The following is a 23,249-nucleotide window of genomic DNA, read 5'->3' as shown; positions in this document are numbered from 1 at the left end:
ATTCACACCTATATAATAAGGTGTTGAATTACAATGAAAATACACAGTGAAATACAAATCATCTTCTACTCTCAAAAACTCTCTCAATATGCATTGCCCTATGAATCTCGCCTCTCTCGATTACCATCTTTAAGATGGTATCAGAGCAGGTTTATTCGGGCTTGAGACTCAGAAAAATATCATCACAGTCTCGAGAACCTTCCCCGGCCTTTTGAACCCTGCAAAAACACAACCAACAAGATGTCAGATTCTGAATCTGATGACCCTCCAAAATCCAACCAACCCATAACCCTTTCAGCCGAACAGTTCGCTGAATTCATGAGAATTAGTATGTCTCAAAAACACTCAAACCATCAGCCTCCATCTCTGGAATCACTAGGCGAGGTACGCCTAACAGAGAAGCTCAATGGGGACAATTATCCCCTATGGGTGAAATTGATGAGAAGAGCTATCTGGGGGAAAGGTCTGGCATCTCACATAAATGGAGTTACAGACCCTCCCCCACCGACGGACCCAGATTACAACCGGTGGCAACAGCGAGATGATTGTTGTTTCAACTGGATCATCAACAACATCGACGCGAGCCTCGTCAACGAGGTCTCACAGTACGAAACGGCCTATGACTTATGGGAAAGCCTAGCCACGACGTACGGGAGCGGCGCTGATCAGTTCCAGATCTCCGACCTGCACAGACAAACATACAGTTTGAAACAAGGTAACTTATCACTAGAAAATTTGTGGCAAAAGTTTCAAGATCTGTGGATCTCGATTGATACCAGGGATCCAAACCCAATGGATACTCCGTCCAGCATCGAGAAATACAACCAACACACACAGAGACATAGATTATACCAATTCTTATGGGCATTAGATGACAATCGATATGATAAAATCAAAAGAGAGATCCTAAATATGGATCCAATCCCAACTGCAAGAAAGGCGTACGGACTGGTCAGACGGGAGTCCGTCAATGAGAAGTTGCTAAATCCAGAACCCAAGGAGTCCGGAATCGGAGTAGGACTTGCTGCGTTCGACAGAAATCGGACCCAGAATTACCAACAGACACCGAACTACCATCAGCCGCTAAGGAACCCTAATTTTCGGAAAGATGAAGACAAAAGCAAACTAGTGTGTGGCCATTGTGGAGGAAAGAAACATACAAAGGATACTTGCTTCCATATTCATGGGTTCCCAGAGTGGTGGGAGGAGATGAAGAAGAACCGGCAGCTTCGAAGTACAAATCGGAACAGTGGAGGGGGTAGAGCATCGGCGGCCGTCGCCGTGGACCGAGCCACCTACACCGACAAACCGGCGGGCGGCGTCGGTCCATCAGCCACAGGTGGAGGAGAAAACAGAACAGAGGAGAAATCAGCCATAGCATCGGTTTCCATGGCAAGAGTATGGTCTGAAGGTAAGAGATTGGTGACCGAGGCCACCGGAAAAGGCGAAATCGCGGCGGCTAAGGTCCCCACGGCTGCTAGGGTTCGCAGACAAGAAGAAACAGGGGCGGCTAGGGTTTCTGAATTTGGGGGAGTTTTTAACTTAAAAACCTCCAAGTCCCGGAAATCTAAATTTGACCCCGGAAAACTCCCGAAATCTCAAACCGACCCCCAAACCCCATATTACTCTCATCTACCACCCCAAAACTAGGGTTTCTGAATTTAGGGTTTCCGTCATTATCACACAAGCTCTTATCAATTAGTCATGTGACTAAGGAGCTTAACTGTAAATTACTAATGCAACCTCGATTTTGCATGTTGCAGGATATCAAGACGGGGACGATAGTTGGGCGTGGCACTGAGCAACGCGGACTGTACTATGTGGACGAGATAGCCCAACAGAGTGCTGCGATGATGCTAACTCCCGGACCGACAGACAGACAGGCTTGGCTTTGGCATCGTCGGTTAGGGCACCCATCTCTAGGATATTTTCGTCTACTTTTTCCAGAATTAGTTACCTCTATGAACTCTTTTCATTGTGATACTTGTGTGTTAGCCAAAAACCATAGACATTCTTTCAAGTTGAACAATACCTGAATGAAATCTCCATTTGCTTTGATACATTCTGATGTTTGGGGTCCTGCCCCTATCACTGGGGGACAAGGTTTCCGTTATTTTTTACTTTTTATTGATGATTACTCTCGCATGACTTGGATCTACTTTTTGAAAAATAAGCATGAGGTCGTTGATAAGTTCGTAGAATTCTATAACCTTATCCAAACCCAATATAATCAAAACATCCAAATCCTTAGATCCGACAATGGGGGAGAGTTTATCAATAACAAAATGCAAGATTTTTTCAGGGAAAAGGGACTAGTTCATCAAACGTCATGTGCATATACTCCAGAACAAAATGGGGTAGCCGAAAGAAAAAACCGATATATCCTTGAAATTACACGAGCCCTTTTAATTGAGTCCAAAATACCAAAACCTTTTTGGCCCGAGGCTATAGCCACCGCAGTATACCTTATAAACCGCCTACCCACAAAAATCCTTGGCTTCAAAACACCCTTAGATGTTTTCTCACACCATTTCGAAATCCCTTCATTCTTATCACTAGAACCCAGAGTGTTCGGCTGTTCTGTCTTTGTTCACGTTCCCAAACACGAAAGATCCAAGTTCGATCCCTGTGCCCTAAAATGTGTCTTCCTTGGTTACGGAAAAAATCAGAAAGGTTACAGGTGCTATGACCCTTCCACCCGTAGAATACACACCACCATGAATTGTGATTTTGTTGAGGGTGAATACTTCTACAACCAATCTAGTGGTCAGGGGGAGACACAACCTTTAGACAATAGTCCAAATAGTGACCTCTTAGATTGGTTACCAGATATTGGTCCAAGAGAACACCAGACAGGGGGAGAGCCACAGCCAAGCCCTGTCACAGACGTTGGTCCACCCGAGAAAGTTAGCGGCACCGCCGGGCCGTCAAGCCCTGTAATACAGAACGAAGAGCAAGGTGACATTGTCCAGCCGTCAACCCCATCTTCGATTCCTGAGGTAAACAGTTCAGATTTCGATAATATACCTTCAGGAAGCACTAATCCTGATAGGAACAACACTGAAGAATGTAGAACTAGTGGAAGAAATGGAGATACTGGAGAACCATTTGAGCTTCCCCATAGGAGTACGAGAGGGATCCCTCCAAAAAGATACTCACCGGACTGGAAAGGGAGAAAGGCAAAATATGCAATATCGAATATTGCTCAGGGCCACCTGACAGAAATGGCTCGAGCCTTTGAAGCTGCCCTGTATGAAGAGGAAGAAATACCACAGTCTTTTGAAGAGGCCAAAAAACATAAACATTGGAGAGAAGCCATGAAAAAAGAGATAGATGCACTAGTCAAAAACGGCACATGGGAGAAATGCACTTTGCCGACAGGGAAAAAGCCAGTTGGATGTCGATGGATATTCACCATAAAAAGAAGAGCAGATGGTTCAATTGAGAGATACAAGGCGAGACTTGTGGCAAAAGGATACACCCAGGTGTATGGAGTGGATTATGAAGAAACATTCTCTCCAGTTGCTAAGATGGATACTGTACGAGCCTTACTGTCTGTAGCAGTATGCAAAGATTGGCCACTACACCAGTTTGATGTCACCAATGCCTTCCTCCATGGAGAATTAGAACAAAACAAGGAGGTATACATGGAAGTTCCACCAGGATTCTCTGAAGAGTTTGGAGAAGGAGAAGTCTGCCGACTACGAAAAACATTGTATGGATTGAAGCAATCTCCACGAATATGGTTCGGAAGATTCTGTCAAGCAATGATCAAGCATGGATTCAAGCAAAGCCAGTCCGATCACACACTCTTCACAAAAAGGAGAGAAAACAAGGTAACTTGTCTGATTATTTATGTTGATGATATGATCATTACTGGAGATGATATAGAAGAAATCCAAAGTTTGAAGGAAAACTTGTTTAGAGAATTCGAGATGAAAGACCTAGGAGCACTGAAATACTTCTTAGGGATAGAGGTGTTGAGATCCGGACATGGAATATTTCTGAGGCAAAAGAAGTATGTTCTAGACTTGTTGGCAGAAACAGGTCTCCTCGAATGCAAACCCGCAGACACTCCAATGATTCCCAACCATGGCTTGAAAATAGAAGAAGGAGCCGATCTCGCTGACAGGGAAAGATACCAACGGCTCGTCGGGAAACTTATCTACCTCTCACATACCAGGCCCGACATCACGTATGCAGTCGGCATTGTGAGTCAGTTCATGCACCGACCTCAAGATAATCACATGGAGGCCGTATTGAGGATTGTGCGATATTTGAAAGGTACGGTGGGTTATGGAGTATTCCTAGCAAAGAGAGAAGACTTGGAGATTGACGGATACACCGATGCTGACTGGGCAAGCAACCCGGTGGATAGAAAATCAACAGGGGGCTACTTTACTTTCATCGGGGGAAACTTGGTTACATGGAGGAGTAAGAAACAGAAAGTTGTAGCTCTGTCTAGCGCCGAGGCCGAGTTCCGAGGAATGAAAAGTGGACTCATGGAAATCCTATGGCTAAGAAGATTGCTCACGGAAATTGGCTTCCCACCTACTCGAAAGAGCCAACTATTCTGTGACAACAAGGCGGCCATCAGTATCTCAGAAAATCCAGTGCAACATGACAGAACGAAGCATGTGGAAGTTGATAGGCACTTCATCAAAGAAAAACTAGAAGGAGGCATCATTGAATTCCCGTTTGTCCGTTCTGAAGAACAACTTGCAGACATATTGACCAAAGCAGTTCACCCAAAAGTCTTCAAAGAGATATTGGGCAAGTTAAGCATTGGAGATACCATTGCTCAACTTGAGGGGGAGTGTCAAAGCGTATTAAAAGGAGAGAATATTGGAAGAATAATAGGAAAATATTGATTGTATTATTATCCTAGAATAGATTGATTACAATTGATTGTATTTCCATAGATAGCCAATATTCACACCTATATAATAAGGTGTTGAATTACAATGAAAATACACAGTGAAATACAAATCATCTTCTACTCTCAAAAACTCTCTCAATATGCATTGCCCTATGAATCTCGCCTCTCTCGATTACCATCTTTAAGAAAGAAGGCTAAGCATTTGTCTATGATATATTAGTATGATGTTTGGAAGGTTTATATATACCATAGACATGCAAGGATTAGTAGAGATATACTACTAACTAGCTAAATTTTGTCAATAGAGATTGAATGAATGAATGGATGGTCATGATCGATTTTTCACGTAGAATAATATTCCTTCCGCCCATAATAAAATATCTCGTTTTATAAAAAATGGATATCTATAATAAAATATCACATGCCATTGTAACTATTCTCGCATTCCACTAGCTCATCCGTGACACATTCTATTATAAAATTTAGTGATAAAATAAGAGAGAAAGAAAAAGATAGGAGTTGAAATATCATTAATTAGTGGAAGGTAGGAACCATACATAATAAAGTAAGTGAAAATTGATTTTTTTTTTTTTTTTATAAATAAATATGAATCATTTCAATTTGACGTACAAAGTGTTCGTTTTTATGAAACGGAGGAATATAAATATGTAAGTAATGTCCTACAAACTTTTTCCACCAATTTTTCAGTATACTATAAAAATTTCATGTCGAGTCGTGGACAAAAAGAGTACTAGGAGTACAATTTAATGTGTGCAATAACAATTATTTTTAAATATCTTTTGGTGATAATTTTTATACGAAGATCATTCACCCCTTATGTATAGAGAGGCCCAATCCATTTTTGGCCCATCTATGATGAATAAAGTCCAATTACATTAAAGAAAAGCCCAAACTCACAAACTCAATTTGTAACAAGTAAGCCCAGTATGTCATGAAGCTTTTGGGCATGTCTAACTTTATTTCTTAAAAGGTTTAATCTTATTTCCTTCCTAAATATATAAATGAGGAAGTTTAATTGTGGCTCGGACAAATAAAGGCCCAAAGAAAAATGAATATTGAGCCTAATCGTTCCATTATACAATTTCGAATTCAAACAAAATTTTCAAAGTAAAAAAGCAGCACAAACACAATAATTGACAGTGTGGTGGGGAAGGGTCATCATGCCAATGCATATCGTCCACAAGCTTGCCTCATCTTCAAAATAAACTTGCAAAAGAAATTTCTCTGTCTAGATCTATCTCTGCCAAACCATGGAAGGAGTGTCTTCAGCAGCCATTGAAGTTCTTGTTCAAAACCTCATCAACCTTTTCAAGGATGAGTACTCTCTACTTCGAGGTTTCGATGAGGATACCCAGCAGCTGCAGAGGACTTTGGGGATGATTCAAGCCTACTTGAAAGATGCTGAGAAGAAATCCATCACCCAAGAAGCTGTCAAGATCTGGTTGAGGGAGCTCGAAGCCGTGGCTTTCGATGCTGACAATGTCTTGGATGAACTCAGCTATCATCTTCTCCACCAAAAAGTACACAAGATGAAATCATCCAAGGATAAGGTACTATCATGCTTCTCATCATTTAATGGCATTTTGCATCGGCGTGATATGGCTCACACGATCAAACGAATCAATGCTACTTTTGAGTGTATGAACAAAAGGGCAACAGATCTTGGCATTCAAAGCATGGTTGTGAATGCACCTGCTGCTATTACTCATACTTCCATTCAGACGGATTCGTTGAGTCTTGATCCAATCTTTGTTGGAAGAGATGATGATGTGCCTAAACTAGTTGACATGCTCACCCAGATCCAGGATGATAGGATATTTTCCACGGTCGCTCTTGTCGGAATGGGGGGTATGGGGAAGACTACGTTGACTAGGAAAGTCTTTAACCGTGAAAGCTTAAAGGCTCGATTCGGATCACTTATCTGGGTTCATGTATCCCAAACTTTTGATCCAATTAGTCTTTTCAACAAAATCTATTCAACGTTGACTTCAAATACTTGTGATAGAGTTGAGATAAAGGAAGTTATCCTGAAAAGGCTTAAAGAAGTTCACAAGTCTAAAACTTATCTTCTTGTTCTTGATGATGTATGGAACGAAGATGTTTTGATGTGGGAAGACTTTATAAATTCCATGTCTGGAGTTACTTCCGCTATGGGAAATGGCATTTTGATCACCACCAGGAGTGAAAAAGTTGCTTCAACTGTTCACCCTTTTTATATTCATCATTTGAATGGCTTATCAGATGAAGATAGTTGGTCCATAATCAAAGCCAAAACTTTTGATGAAAATGGTGAAGTTCCATCAGGATTCGCGATGATTGGAAGAAAGATTGCTAAAAGATGTAAGGGTTTGCCCTTAGCTGCCAATGTAGTTGGGGGAGTGCTTCGCGGTAAATCAGAAGAAGAGTGGCGCATCATCAAAGAAAAATGGCTTTCAGATGATGAAGGAGGAGAAAATATTTCAAAAATATTGAAAGTAAGCTTTGATCACCTGCCTTCACCGTCGCTGAAGAAGTGCTTCACGTTTTGTTCGGTTTTCCCCAAAGGTTGGAAAATTGAGAAGCAGAAGTTGATTGAACTATGGATGGCCGAAGGCTTTCTTCAACCAGACCAAAGAGATGACATGGAGTCTGTGGGCAACATGTTTTTTAATGTGCTTCTACAAAACTCTTTGTTGCAAGTTGTAGATAAAGATGAGTATGGAAATGTTTCAAAGTGTGTGATGCATGACCTTGTGCATGATCTTGCATCTAATATTTTGTCCAGTAATGCTGATGGAAGCACCCCAATTCGATACATGTTTCTACCAAGTCCTATTTCAGAAAAGGAGGCCAAGCATTTGCGTACATTATTTTTGTGCCGTGAAACTTCTGGTACGAAGTTCTCAAACTTTGAATGTTTGCATAATCTTACTCTTTACAGTTACAATGAGAAAGAGTTACCGAATTCAGTTGGAGAGTTGATACATTTGAGAAATTTGAATATTTCCAATTCAAATATTGTAAAGTTGCCGAAATGGATTAGTGAACTGCATCACTTGCAAACATTAAGAGTAAGCAGGAACTTAGATGAACTGCCAAGTACGTTAAAGTATATGTTTAACTTAAGGCATCTTCATATCTCTTCTCGTACAAAGTTGCCGGCGGAGATTGGGAGATTGACTAACATCCAAACACTACCTTACTTCGAAGTGGGCAAAGAGAAAGGCTACCAAATTGAAGAGCTCGGAAGTTTGAAGAATCTCAAAGGAAGTCTAAGGATTCAGAATTTGGAGAAGGTACGTGATAAGGAAGAGGCTCTGAAAGCAAATATATTTCAGAAGCCAAAGTTATTTGATTTGGGGTTTGAATGGAGTTATTATGGTAGAGAAGATGAAAGAAACGATGAGAGTGTGTTGGAAGGCCTCCAACCTCATGCAAATCTGAGGAAGTTGGAGATTTCTAGATTCAAAGGAAAAAGATTTCCAACATGGGTTAAGAAGATGGCAGTATGTGATGGTCCTCAAGGCTCTTGGGTACTGCTTGCCAACTTGATTAAAATTACAATCTCTGATTGCTCAGAAATTGAGGAAATCCCAACGCTGAAGCACTTACCTAATCTCAAGTCTCTTTCTTTGAACAGATTGAAGAAGGTGAGGTTCATAAATACTTCATTCCATCATTTAACATCGCTCAAAATAAAAGAATTAGAGGCATTGGAATGTCTGCCAGAACGGTTATTCCTCAACAATCAGAATCTCTCATCTTTGTATATTATAAATTGTCGTGTGTTGAGAGAATTACCAGATGGCGTTGACACTCTCAATTCTTTGGAGAGTTTGTGTATTCGTGATTGTGAAAATCTGAAGTCGATTTGGAATCCAAGTGGCGGAGCAAGACAATCAGAAGGGATCCTCCGTGAGCTGAGAATTATGGAATGCGGAGAGCTGATAGAATTTCCGTGTGAAATTCTAGAGTTGTGGGCCCCTACTATTGAGGTTCTTCAATTGGATGGATTAAGGAACCTAAAGAATCTACCGATGCTAATTGACTGCCTCGCTAAATCATCTACTCGTCTCAGCGTATTGGGAATCAGAAGTGTTCCTAAATTGATGGCTGCTAGTAGTGGTAGTGTTGAGAGTTGGGATCTTAGCAGCTTGAAATCATTAAGCATAGACGTGAGTGTGGAATGGTCAAGAGAGAATAGTGTTGGCATTGCAGAGACTATCGAAGGGATGCTGCAAAGTTGCTGCAACTCACTTCGTTACTTAAGTTTGAAGGGGATAGAAAATTGGGAGTGGCTGCCCCAATCAATTCAAAATCTCACTGTTGTTTATTCATTAGAGTTGGAGGATATAGGAGTAGAAGAATTGCCCCAATGGTTGGGGAACCTCTCATCTCTAACATGGTTACATCTATATAGTTGCAACAAGTTGAAGCGTCAGCCCTTTGTGGATGCATTGAACCACCTCACTAGATTAGAAAAGTTATATATTAGCAATTGCCCAGAACTACGTATTGATTCGGATTGGCACAACCACCTTCGCCATCTGGAAATCGAGGTCGATGACCAAACCGTTTGAATGTTGTAGCAAGTAAGTATCATTTTCTTCTAATATTCCGTTTTGGAAAAGAATTTATTAAAGCAATGGACTACTCTCTGTTTTTTTCTTTGTGCTAACTGCTGTGCACTTTTTTCTTCATTATAATCTTTCATGAAACTTTACCAATATAGAAAATCATAAATGAGAGAAGTTATATTCATTGGACACATGACAAATGTATCTTTTTCTTTGATTTGCAATCACTTTGGTGCAACTTTTCCTATAAAACAAAAGTCCATTCATAAGCATTGTAGTAATATGCTAAATCTCTTGATTTTATTATAGTACTCCCTTCGTTTCTTTATAGTTGAGGTGAAACTTTTTGACACGGAGTTATAAAAAGTAATGTTGGGTGTGTTAAATAAATAGATAAAAAAGTAAGAGAGATGAAAAAAATTAAAAGAATAAAGTATAAAGTGAATAAAGTATGGAGAATAAAGTAAGAGAGAGTAAAGTAAGAAAGAGAACAAAGTTACCATATATGGAAGTGACTCAACTATGAAAGAGCTTCTCGAAATGGAAAATGACTAAACTATGAAGGAACGGAGGGACTACTACACATGTAATTGTATTGCTTTAATTTCCTCTTCTCAAAACATGAATGAAAGGGATGACTTGATGAAATTATAGAGCTTAAAAAGTTACAGTCTCGGAATGACTTGATATTCACACGGGACATGTGAAACGGGCTAAGGAACCAAACACTGAATTTTGCTGAAGGAGTGTTCATGCATGATGAATTTTGAAGAACATCATTTTTCATATTCTGTTGAGGTGAATATTCTAATGAAGCAATGGATGGCTCTCTATTTGCAAATCCTCTCATCTCTCATTTCATATACTCTATTTTCCTTGATAATTGAAAACAGTTTCTACATAGTTCCATACAGATCAACTGATTATACCCAAATTTCATCACCTTTTCTTTCCTTTTTCTATACTCCAAAGATTTTAAACTATCCATCTTGACCATGGTTAACTGTGATGTAAATCAGATAGGTCGTTTTGATGAACTTATTACGTGTTTTTAGACTCATATTGGTTGTAAATTCTCATCACAGGCCGCGAATTGAGGTGAAAACAGAGCGCGGACAAAGGTAGAGCGAAGAATGGAGTAAAAAAAAGACAATAAGGCTCATGTGGCTTGTGCATTTTGTGAGTAGTAAATGTGGTCCGTGTATGTGGTGCGAATTGGAGTCGGAACACGCCATTTGGTATTTGGTTAATTGAGATGTCACAACGTTCCACATGGTCTAGTCAATCGTAATCCAGAGCGGGTCAGAACATTACACTAGACCGCGTGAATTGTCGTTACAAGTCACACAATCAGGTGAAAAGTAGGCGATTCACAGAGTCATTGCTCATAGCATGAAGTAGGGGCTGAATTTTACATGATACTTTGGTGAATTATTTAGTTTGTTTTATGTTTTGATTTTCATCTATGGCTACTATTTTTGAGGCACCGATAGCATTAGCTTGATTATTCTTAAAACATGTTTACGAGAATACCTAATCTCTTAAAGTAAAGTGTATAGATTTGAAGGTATATATGAAGTAGTGCTAGGCTAAGAAACAAGAAGTGAGATCATATTTGAAAACCCAAACAACCAAAGCAAGTATTGCCCATAGAATGGTAATTTCCACCCTGTAAATTTTGGAACATAAGAAAGCATAAGTAGCTATGCAGGAGCTGGACACCTCTCTTCCATATAGTTCAAAACCTCACAACCATTTTATCCTTTGTTTTATCACCTACTTCAAAACCAGAAATAGCACTAGAAAACCGACTAATTGACGCTTCTGTCTCACGGAAAAGTAGCATTCTTATTGCTGCCCATCGGTAATCCTTGGCTCCATCTACCAAAGCCCCAACAGGTGCAGCCAACGATTCGTTCAATTCTTTCTCAACATGGAAACTATCAGAGATACAAGCTAGAATTGCATCATAGAATGGTCTATGCAGCATTACATACCTCAAACAGGGTAGTAAGATGTGACAACTTGGCACCACAAACTGCAGCAATATGAGCATCTATATCTTGCTTAAGCTTCTCTCTCACTTCAGAAGAGTCCCAATTTGTTTGATCAATCTCTGCATCTACAAATCATACATGCTCCATTGAATCAAGATAAGTAAAATGTTCTCATCCTCATCAGGAACATTCCTAGAGATTTACTAAAAAACGAAAAATACGAAGCTTAAGAACAATTACTTGCAAAAGCTTCTAAATCTAACACCTTCATCAAAATATGTGTAGCCTCTGTATCATACCTATTAAAGGAAAGAGTAAACACAACATACAATTTATCATCTTGATTTTCATAGAGACAATATAGTTCACACTAGACAGTCAAACAAGAGAGAGCCACAACCTCAACCTGCAATCAGATCATTTAGCAAAAGAACTACATTATGTTTTTTAAACAGAAAGGTGAAATATTTATTAATCAGCAACATCTTACATTGAAAAATTCACTTAATGGAGTTTCCTTATAAGCTTCTGGCTTAGGAACACAATCCCATAGCTTTCAATCGGCGAATTTAGGTGAAGTGTGCGTAGATTACGTTGACGGTCACCTGAAATACAGTTTTTAAGAGGGGTCTATTTGCAGCCTGGTTATGCACCACCTGCATGATAATTTTTCACTTAGCATCTCCAGATAAACACAATTACAGGACTGTGATAACCAAAACAACATTAGTTAAACAACAATAAGAACCATTCAAACAATAAATCATCATTCGTGCTATCAAGATTCTTACATATTTACGAGCACTATGTCAGAAACAGCGAGGGCAAAAAGAGCACCCTGCTTTCCAAATGCAGTGTCGTGCTGAAAAGAAACAAAAAAATTAAGAGAAATATAAGAGTAAGATGGTTGTAAGTGAACTAAAATAAACACATTCACATGCATAAGAACCTAGAGACAATAAGCAACATGATCAAAATTGGAATACCAGAGAATGCAATCAATAGGAAAATGCCTAGGTTCTCCGTGATGTTTCAAAGACATGAATAAAGATCGATCAGAAGTTTGGAAGAATAACTGTGCTGCACTTGACAACAAATAGATAACAAAGGAAAAATGAGCAAGGATAAAATCTTTCAAGATCTCCAATAGTGCAGAAGCTGCGCCATGAATGCCAAAACAATGGATATATGTCAATTCAGCAAGTAGAAATTCAATAGATATACCATGGACATGCAAAGATTTTTAGAGATATAGGCCATGTTGGTTGATGGGAAAAGTAAAGCTGGCAAGCAAAATGAATCCTGAGAAAAAGAATCCTAGGAATATGATTCCTAACAAGTTTACTTTCCGTGTTTGGAAAAATGATTAACAACTTTAATTAGTTTTTAACAAATCAATTTCTTAAATCTCGTGTCCACTATAAATGCCCCAACTACCTTGAGGAGGAGGGAGTATTTTTCAAATCTTTTAATGATAATTTCCGTACAAATATCAATCTTGCTCATTGCGTGATTGGCATGTAGTAACTAGAATAACCATTTATCAAAAAAAAAAAGAATAACCAAAAAAAAATTGATTTGACACTCCCTCCCCTGGCCTATATATATAGCAAGGCCCATTAGATTTTAGGCCCATATATGAAGAATCAAGTCCAATTAAATGAAAGAAAAGCCCAATTTGAAACACGTAAGCCCCGTATTTCGTTAAGCTTTTGGGCATCTCTACATTACTTCTTAAATGTCAGAAGGCAGTATAATTGAGGCCCAGACTAAAAACAGGCCCAAAGATAAAATGAAGGTAGAGCTAAGTGCGAGTTTGAGTTAAGTTGTAAAGGCCCAAATTATACTTATCTTTCCATAATGCATGAGAGCGCACATCGTCCACAGGCATTCTTCATCTTGAAAGATAAACTTATCATCATTTTCTCTCTCTGCAAAACCATGGAAGGAGCGTCTTCAGCAGCCATTGAAGTTCTTCTCCAAAACCTGATCAAGCTTTTCAAAGATGAGTACTCTCTACTTCGAGGTCTCGATAAAGATGCTGAACAGCTGCAGAGGACTTTGGAGACAATTCAAGCCTACTTGAATGACGCTGAGAAGAAATCCATCACCCAAGAATCTGCCAAGATCTGGTTGAGGGACCTTGAAGCCGTGGCTTTCGATGCTGAGAATGTCTTGGATGAACTCAGCTATCATCTTCTCCACAAAAAAGTGAAGAAAATGATGACTCCCAAAGCCAAGGATAAGGTACTATCATGCTTCTCATCATTTAATGGCATTTTGCGTCGTCGTAATATGGCTCACACAATCAAACAAATCAATACTACTTTTGAGTCTATGAAGAAAACGGCAAAAGTGCTTGGCCTTGAAAGCATGGTTGTGAAAGCACCTGATGCTATTGCTCATACATCCATTCAGACGGATTCTTTCAGTCTTGATCCAATCTTTATTGGAAGAGATGATGATCTGCCTAAACTAGTTGACATGCTCACCCAAATCCACGAAGATCAGATCTTTTCCATGGTTGCTCTTGTCGGAATGGGGGGTATGGGGAAGACTACGTTGACTAGGAAAGTCTTTAATCATGAAAGCTTAAAGGCTCGATTCGAATCACTTATTTGGGTTCATGTTTCTCAAACATTTGATCCAATCAGTCTTTTCAACAAAATCTATTCAACGTTGATTCCAAATACTGGTGATAGAGTTGAGATAAAAGAAGTTATCCTGAAAATGCTTAATGAAGTTCTCAAGTCTAAAACTTATCTTCTTGTTCTTGATGATGTATGGAATGAAGATGTTCCAATGTGGGAAGACTTTATAAATTCCATGTCTGGAGTTACTTCCACTATCGGAAATGGCATTTTGATCACCACCAGGAGTGAAAAAGTTGCTTTTACTGTTAACCCATTTCATATTCATCATTTGAATGGCTTATCAGTTGAAGACTGTTGGTCCATAATAAAGGCCAAAACTTTTGAAAAAAATGGTGAAGTTCCATCCCGATTTGAGATGATTGGAAGAAAGATTGCTAAAAGATGTAATGGTTTGCCCTTAGCTGCCAATGTAGTCGGGGGAGTGCTCCGCGGTAAATCTGAAGAAAAGTGGCACATCATCAATGAAAAATGGCTTTTAGATGCTGAAGGAGGTGAAAATATTTCAAAAATATTGAAAGTAAGCTTTGATCACCTATCTTCACCGTTGCTGAAGAAGTGCTTCACGTTTTGTTCAGTTTTTCCCAAAGGTTGGGAAATCGAGAAGGAGGAGTTGATTGAACTATGGATGGCAGAAGGGTTTCTTCAACCAGGCCAAAGAGAAGACTTGGAAATGGAGTATGTGGGAAACATGTATTTTAATGTGCTTCTTCAAAACTCCTTGTTGCAAGTTGCTGAGAAAGATGATTATGGAAATGTTTTAGAGTGTATGATGCATGATCTTGTGCATGATCTTGCATCTTCTGTCTTATCCAATAATGCAGATGAGAGTACACCTGCTCGATACATGTTTCTCCAAGAAGAATCGAGTCCTATTCCAAAAAAGTTGGCCAAGCATTTGCGTACATTATTCTTGCATGGTGACACTTATGGTATGAAGTTCTCAGACTTCAAATGCTTGCATAATCTTACTCTTTCCGGTGGTGATTATGATGAGTTGCCTAATTCAATTAGGGAGTTGGTACATTTGAGAAATCTGAATATTTCAAATATAATTATTGAAAACTTGCCGCAGTGGATTGGTGAACTCCATCACTTGCAAACATTAAGAGCAGGCTGGAAGTTAGAAAAACTGCCAAGCACAATGAAGTACATGTTTGGTTTAAGGCATCTTTATATTGACTCTCATACAAAGTTGCCAGCAGAGATTGGGAGATTAACTAATCTCCAAACACTACCTAACTTCGTAGTGGGCAAAGAGAAAGGCTACCAAATTGAAGAGCTAGGCAGTTTGAATAATCTGAAAGGATCACTAGTAATTCATAATCTTGAGATGGTGCGTGATAAGGAAGAGGCACTCAAAGCAAATATGTTTGAGAAGCTTAATTTATTTGATTTGGCGTTTGAATGGGATGACGGTAGAGAAGATGAAAGAAATGATGAGAGTGTTTTGGAAGGCCTCGAACCTAATGCTAATCTGAAGAAGTTGATGATTACAGGATTCCAAGGCAAAAGATTTCCAACATGGACCGAGAAGATGGCAGTACATGATTGGCCTCAAGGCTCTTGGGTACCACTTGACAACTTGATTGAAATAACACTCGTTTGGTGCCCAGAGATTGAGGAAATCCCAAGGCTGGAGCACTTGCCGAATCTCAAGTCTCTTTTTTTGGACAGATTGGATAAGGTGAGGTCTATAAATACTTTTTCCAATCATTTAACGTCACTCAATATAAAAGAGTTAGATAGATTGGAATGTCTGCCAGAATGGTTATTCCTTAACAATCAGAATCTCTCATATGTGACTATATCAAGTTGTCATGTGTTGAGAGGGTTACCGGATGGCTTGGACACCCTCAATTCTCTGAAGGGTTTGTGTATTATGTATTGTGAGAATCTGAAATCGATTGGGAATCCAAATGGCGGAGCAATGCGATCACAAGGGAACCTCCGTGAGCTGAACATTACAGAATGCGGAGAGCTAATGGAATTGCCGCGTCAAATGCTGGAGTCGTGGGCGCCTAAAGTTGAGGATCTTAAATTGGAAGGATTAGGGAGGCTACAGAATCTACCAATGCTAATGGACTGCCTCGCTAGATCATCTACTCGCCTCACATATTTGAAGATTTTAGGTGTTCCTAAATTGATGGGTGCTAGTATTGGTAGTGGTAGTGTTGAGAGTTGGGATCTTGGCAGTTTGAGAACATTAGATATAGATGTGAGTGTGGAATGGTCAAGCGAGGCTAGTGATGGCATTGCGGAGACTGTTGAAGAGATGTTGCGAGGATGCTGCAACTCACTCACTCAATTATATTTTAAGGGGATGGAAAATTGGGAGTGGCTGCCCCAATCAATTCAATATCTCACCTCTGTTTCTCTATTAAACTTGGTGAATATAGGAGTAGAAGAATTGCCGCAATGGTTGTGGAATCTCCCATTTCTAGTATCGTTTGGTGCATATAGTTGCCACAAGTTGAAGCGTCTGTGTTCGGTGGATGATTCGAAGCACTTCACTAAATTAGAAGAGTTATATGTTACTATTAGAGATTGCCCGGAACTACATATTGATTCCAAGTGGCGCAACCACCATAGCCATCTCAAAATCTATGTCGATGGCCAACCCGTGTGAATGTTGTAGCAAGTGAGTATCATTCTCATTTCATATTGCTCTCTGTTTTTTATATTTTCCTTGAGGTTTTACATTATTTCAAAAAATTCCAAATTAAAAAAAAAATTAAGTTAGAAGTATCCAAATTTAAATTCTTAAGCATTGTAGTAATATGTTAAATCTCATGATTTTATTATAGTACTACACATGTAATGGTAGCGCTTTAAATTCATCTCCTCCAAACGTGAAAGAAAGGGATAAGCTTCATTAACTATATCTTATAGCAACTTTTTTTGATGCAGAACACAAGGAAGGAGGAAATGGGAAATCTTAAGTAGATTCACACCAACTCCAGAACATGCCTTGATCTTCACATCGAGCACTCCATGATTTCACTGGTTTTGATTATTTATAGTATTTCCATGTTTTGGATGATTGGCTGATTTGTATGTTGTTCCCACATGAATCTAGATAAATTTTTATGGACGAACTTTGGCTATGAGTATTCCTATTAAATTGCTATGTATTGATGCATCTATTGTAGTGAATAATTTGTCTTTTCCTCAATGCCTCTCTAACTGAGAGAATGATTGTGAATAATTTGTCTTTTCCTTAATGTCTCTTTAACTGAGAGAATGATTGATAACATCGATGAAGAATCCATGAGTTTAATCGGTTTAGGGATTCAGAATGGTTGTAAAAACAGATTAGTTATATTTGAGTGATGCACGGAAGAAATTCATCACTCATGTTGCTGTCAAGATCTGGTTGAGGGAACTCGAAACTCTGGCCTTCGATGCTGATAATGTCATTGATGAACTTAGCTATCATCTTCTCCACAAAAGTGGAAAAAAATGAAGAACCAAAAAGCCAAGGGGATAAGGTACTGTCATGCTTCTTATCCTTTAATCTTGTTTCGTTTAGTCTGGATCTGATCTTTATTGGAAGATATGCTGATGTGCCAAATTGAATGTTGGAAGAACAACTTCGTTTTGTATAATGATGAGACAATTGAGAAAAAAATTAAAACTTCATAATTTAATAGTCAATTTGCAAACTTCACTGGACCAACTTGAATTTAACCAAATTTTATCCCCAAATTTTATCACTTACTAAGGCCAGATCAGTGTTGGTTGTCTTTCATGTTAAATAATTTGAGCCCCAAATATGATTGTTTGAAGCACAATGTAATTTAGCCCACAAAAAACTTTGTGCTAAACATTAGAAGATTTGTAAACATGTCTATCCAATCCATTGTGCTTCCAAATCCAGGTAGGCATTGAGAGCAGCTGGATGTTTCTTTATCTATTCAAAGTCGTTACAAACAAGGAGCTTAATTCTTGTTTTTGTCATATACGAACTGTTGGACTTATGCTATTGTATATTGGTCTTTCATGCTCAGGTTCACATTTACAAGCATTCATCTTCCCAAAGAAGAAACTTAAACATATTCTCTCTCTGCAAAACCATGGATGGTGGTGTGTCTACCGCAGCCAAAGAAGAGTACTTTCTAGTTCGAGGCCTCGATGAAGATGCCCGACAGCTGCAGAGGACTTTGGGGATGATTCAAGCCTACTTGAGCGACGCTGAGAACAAGTCCATCACCCAACATGCTGTCAAGATCTGGTTGGGGGAGCTTGAAGCTGTGGCTTTCGATGCGGATAATGTCTTGGACGAACTCAGCTATCATTTTCTCCACAAAAAAGTCAAGAAAATGATGGCACCCAAAGCGAAGGATAAGGTAATATCGTCCTTCTCATCCTTTAATCGTGTTTCACGTAGGCATAATATGGCTCATACAATCAAACAAATCAATACCACTTTTGAGGCTATGAATAAAAGGGCATCAGATCTTGGCCTTCAAAGCATGGTTGTGAATGCTCCTGTTCTTGCTGCTCATACTTCGTTGGAGACTGATTCGTTCAGTCTTGATCCAATCTTTATTGGAAGAGATGATGATGTGCCTAAACTAGTTGACTTGCTCACCCAAACCCGCCCAAAGGAACGGATCTTCTCAATCCTTGCTCTTGTGGGAATGGGGGGTTTGGGGAAGACTACGTTGACTAGGAAAGTATTTAATCATGAAAGAGTAAAGGCTCGATTCGGATCACATATTTGGGTTCATGTTTCTCAAACTTTTGATCCCATCCTTCTTTTAAGAAAAATCCTTTTGACATTGACACCAGATATTGGTGATGGGATTCAGAGTAGGGAAGTTATCTTGAAAAAGCTTCAAGAAGCTCTCGTGGCGAAAACCTTTCTTCTTGTTCTTGATGATATCTGGAATGAAGATATTCCTAAGTGGGAAGACTTTATAAATTCCATTTCAGGAGTCACTTCTACTAAGGAAAATGGCATTATCATCACCACAAGGAAAGAAAAGGTTGCTTCGATTGTTATCCCGCTTGAAATTCATCATTTAAATGGATTATCAGATGATGATTGCTGGTACATAATCAAAGCAAAAAATTTTGATGGAAATGGAGAAGTTCCATCGGGATTTGAGATGATTGGAAGAAAGATTGCAAAAGCATGTCAGGGTTTGCCCTTAGATGCCAATGTAGTCGGGGGTGTGCTCCGTTATAAGTCCGTAGAAGAGTGGCATTTCATGAGTGAAAATTGGCTTTCAGATGAAGAAGGAGGTCAAAATATAAAAAATATACTAAAATTGAGCTTTGATGATCTGTCGCCACCATCACTCAAGAAATGCTTTGCGTATTGTTCGGTTTTCCCCAAAGGTCAAGAAATCGTGAAGCAGGAGCTGATTGAACTATGGATGGCAGAGGGGTTTCTTCAACCAAGCCGAAGATATGACATGGAGTCTGTAGGCAACATGTTATTTAATGTGCTTCTACACAACTCTTTGTTGCAAGTTGCACAAAGAGATAAAGATGGAAATGTTAGAAAATGTGTGATGCACGATCTTGTGCATGATCTTGCATCTTCTGTTTTATCTAATAATGCACATGTTATCACACCAGTTCGATACATGTTTCTCGAAGAAAGATCAAGTACTATTCCCAAAGAAGTAGCCACGCATTTGCGTACATTTTTCTCAAGAGGTGTACGTTATGGTAACATGTTCCCAGACTTCAAATGTTTGCGTAATCTAACTCTTTATGGTGGTGATTATACCGAGTTGCCCAAATCACTAAGGAAGTTGATACATTTGAGAAATCTTGATATTTCATGTACAATAATTAGAAACTTGCCGGAGTGGATCAATACACTCCATCACTTGCAGACATTAAGAGCAGACTCATGGGTACTAAAGAAATTACCAAGTACGTTGAAATATTTGATTAACTTAAGGCATCTTTATATCGCCATTGATTCAGAGATAGAGTTTCCTGCCGAGATTGGGAGATTAACTAGTCTCCAAACACTACCATATTTTAAAGTGGGCAAAGAGAAAGGCTACCAAATTGAAGAGCTTGGAAGTTTGAAGAGTCTTAAAGGAGAATTATATATTGGAAATCTTGAAAGGGTGCGTGACAAGGAAGAGGCACTTAAAGCAAACATATTTGAGAATCCAAACTTATTTCATTTGAAGTTTTCTTGGAGTGCTGAGAAAGAAAATGAGAGAAATGATGAGAGTGTGTTGGAAGGCCTGCAACCTCATGCAAATTTGCGGACGTTGGCAATTTTTGGATTCCAAGGCAAAAGACTTGGATCATGGTGTGAGAAGATGGCGGTACGTGATGGGCCTCGAGGCTCTTGGGTACCACTTCACAACTTGATTGGGATATCACTCTCGAGCTGCTCAGAAATTGAGGAAATCCCAATGGTGGAGCACTTGCCGAATCTCAAAAGTCTTTGTTTGTTGGGACTGAAAAAGGTGAGGTTCGTAAATTCTTCATTAAATTTAAGGTCCCTCCGTATAAAACGATTAGAGAGATTGGAATGTCTACCAGATTGCTTATTCTATAACAATCCCAACCTCTCATATTTGGAGATAAGCGAATGTCGTTTGTTGAGAGCATTACCAGATGGACTGGACACCCTCAATTCACTTGATCAATTGACTATAGAAGACTGCAAAAATCTGAAGTCGATTGGGAATCCAATGGGCGGAACAGGACAACATCGAGGAGTCCTCCATCGCTTGAGTATTATAAGGTGCCGAGAGCTGGTGGAATTGCCACCTCAAATGCTAGATTTGTGGGCGCCCACAATAGAGTTTCTCCAATTGGAGGAATTAAGAAGCCTAAAGAATCTACCAATGCTGATTGACTGTCTCTCTAAATCATCTACTCGTCTCAATGAGTTGAGAATAGTAGGTGTTCCTAACTTGATGGCTGCCGGTAGTGTTGAGAGTTCGGGTTTAGGCAGCTTGTCTAAATTAGTGATAGATGTGAGTGTGAACTGGTCAAGGGAGGATTGTGATGCCATTGAACACACAGTTGATGCCTTATTGGAAGGATGTCGCGACTCACTTTCTCGGTTAAAGTTAAGAGGGGTGGAAAACTGTGAGTGGCTGCCCCAATCAATTCAGCATCTCACTGCTCTTGATAGTTTGAAGTTGGAGAATGTAGGGGTACAAGAATTTCCCCTGTGGTTCGGGGACCTCTCGTGTCTATCGAAGTTGAGCATACATGGCTGCAAAAAGGTGAGGAGTCTGCCCTCAGTGAATGCTCTGAAGAGTCTCACTCAATTAAAACGGTTGGAAATTAAAGATTGCCGGGAACTACATATTGATTCGGAGTGGCACAACCATCGCCATCTCAAAATCAAGGTTGTTGAGAGCATGTAAGTACTTATCATTTTTTCATGTTCTGTTGAGATAAATATTTTCATGAAGCAATGGATGGCTCTCTATTTGCAAATCCTCTCATTTGTCATTTCTTATACTCTGTTTTCCATGATATTAGAAAACAGTTTCTTCATAGTTCATACAGATTAACTGATTATACCGAAATTTCATCACCTTTTTCTTTTCTTTTTCTATACTCCAAAGATTTTTAATAATCCATCTTGGCCATGGTTAACTGTGATGTAAATCAGATAGGTCATCTCACTCCTTAGGTTTCATGAACTTGTACATGCTATTAGACTCATATTGGTTGTAAATTCTCATCATAGGTCGCGAATTGAGGTGAAAGCACAGCGCGAACGAATTAGAGAGAAGAATGGAGAAAATAAAAGACAATAAGGCTCACGTGGCTTGTGCATTTTGTGAGTAGTAAACGTGGTCCGTGTATGTGGTGCGAATCGGAGTCGGAACACCCCATTTGGTTAGTTGGGATGTCACAACGTTCCACACGGTCTAGTCAATCGTAATCCAGAGGGGTCAGAACATTACACTTGACCGCGTGAATTGTCGTTACAAGTCACACTGTCAGGTGAAAAGTAGGCAATTGTCATTGCTCTACAGAGGGGTTGAATTTTACATAATACTTTGGTGAATTATTTAGTTTGTCTTATGTTTTGATTTTCATCTATGGCACCGATAGCATTAGCTCGATTATTCTTACGAGAATACCTAATCTCTAAAGCTTACTAGCCGGATCAAAATGTGAAATGTGAATGCACTTTCATTCAATTCCTTCTCATTAAAATTCAAATTTCGTGTATCAAACGGACCCTAATGGATTTTGGAATAGTTTATATGGATTGAATCGGTTGCCTAATCTAGAATTTTTTACGTGAGAGTGCAAAAAATAAGTAACAACGATTTTTGTGACTCGGAGCATGAGCCGTCGTCGTAGTAAATGGAAGCTAAGCATTTCTCTGTGATCTATGAGTATGTTTGAATAATATTCCTTCCGTCCATAATAAAATTTCTCAATTTTGTCAATAATAGATGTTTATAATAAATACCACATTCACTATAACTGTTCTTGCTTATCACTAACATCATAGACATATTATAAACTAATATACTTTCTTTGGTACATTACAATATACTTTCTTTGGTACATCACAATAAGTAATTTAGCTACAAATTTTAATGTATAGTTAGTAAAAAAAAAAGAAGATATAATTAAAATAACATTAGTGGAAGGTAGAGTCCACAACTGATAAAGCAAGAAGAATTATAAGATTTTCATAATCAGATATCTATTATCTATAGAACGTTAAAAAAAAAAAAAATACTACTAGTATTTGTTTCTACGGTATGGATGGAATATAAAAATGAAATTAATATTCAACGAACTTTTTCAACCCATTTTTATGTATATTTTAAAAAATTCATGCCGAGTTCGAGCCGAAAAATATAGTGTGAAAAGAGTACTCCATTCGTCCCAACATATTAGACCCTTATTCATTTTTGGATGTCCCAGCATATTTGAGCCATTTCTATTTATGATAAAAATTTACTTTACTATCAACTCCACTTACACCACTAAATAGCATCTCCTAAATTCTTGTGCCCAAAAGAAAGGGCTCTAATATCTTGGGACGGAGGAAGTACAATTTAATGAATGCAATAACAATTATTTTTAAATATCTTTTATTGCATAACTGACTGGTATGTAGCCCCTTGCCGTATATATATAGCAAGGCCCAATCCACTTTTTGGCCCATCTATGCAGA

General features: G+C 38.9%; 5 protein-coding genes across 5 annotated transcripts; 4 read left to right on the top strand and 1 right to left on the bottom strand.

Annotated features, from left to right (window-relative positions):
- The first annotated feature begins 240 nt into the window (after positions 1-240).
- LOC125199900 lies at positions 241-2,060 on the top strand. Its single transcript, XM_048097778.1, has 2 exons — positions 241-1,070; positions 1,170-2,060. Exons 1-2 carry the CDS (start codon positions 241-243, stop codon positions 1,648-1,650), a joined length of 1,311 nt encoding a protein of 436 aa, XP_047953735.1. The 3' UTR covers positions 1,651-2,060.
- Positions 2,061-6,121: 4,061 nt separating this feature from the next.
- Positions 6,122-10,942, top strand: LOC125210554 (putative disease resistance protein RGA3). The gene is made up of 2 exons (XM_048110097.1): positions 6,122-9,471; positions 10,542-10,942. The coding sequence occupies exon 1, from the start codon at positions 6,151-6,153 to the stop codon at positions 9,457-9,459; it is 3,309 nt and encodes a 1,102-aa protein (XP_047966054.1). The 5' UTR covers positions 6,122-6,150; the 3' UTR covers positions 9,460-9,471; positions 10,542-10,942.
- Positions 10,943-11,040: 98 nt separating this feature from the next.
- On the bottom strand, positions 11,041-12,713 carry LOC125210814 (protein ROOT HAIR DEFECTIVE 3 homolog 1-like). The gene is made up of 7 exons (XM_048110413.1): positions 12,678-12,713; positions 12,391-12,402; positions 12,245-12,315; positions 11,694-11,752; positions 11,482-11,578; positions 11,202-11,396; positions 11,041-11,125 (listed from the first exon to the last, which is right to left on the bottom strand). Exons 1-7 carry the CDS (start codon positions 12,711-12,713, stop codon positions 11,041-11,043), a joined length of 555 nt encoding a protein of 184 aa, XP_047966370.1.
- A 681-nt stretch (positions 12,714-13,394) lies between these two features.
- On the top strand, positions 13,395-17,270 carry LOC125210739 (disease resistance protein RGA2-like). Its single transcript, XM_048110323.1, has 3 exons — positions 13,395-14,598; positions 14,683-16,745; positions 17,015-17,270. Exons 1-2 carry the CDS (start codon positions 13,395-13,397, stop codon positions 16,731-16,733), a joined length of 3,255 nt encoding a protein of 1,084 aa, XP_047966280.1. The 3' UTR covers positions 16,734-16,745; positions 17,015-17,270.
- A 910-nt stretch (positions 17,271-18,180) lies between these two features.
- On the top strand, positions 18,181-21,465 carry LOC125210672 (putative disease resistance protein RGA3). The gene has a single exon (XM_048110236.1). It carries the CDS (start codon positions 18,181-18,183, stop codon positions 21,463-21,465), a length of 3,285 nt encoding a protein of 1,094 aa, XP_047966193.1.
- Positions 21,466-23,249: the final 1,784 nt, after the last annotated feature.

The sequence above is a fragment of the Salvia hispanica genome, chromosome 1, assembly GCF_023119035.1.
Source record: "Salvia hispanica cultivar TCC Black 2014 chromosome 1, UniMelb_Shisp_WGS_1.0, whole genome shotgun sequence".
Classification (NCBI taxonomy): Eukaryota; Viridiplantae; Streptophyta; class Magnoliopsida; order Lamiales; family Lamiaceae; genus Salvia; species Salvia hispanica.
This window is presented reverse-complemented; position numbering and strand designations above follow the sequence as displayed.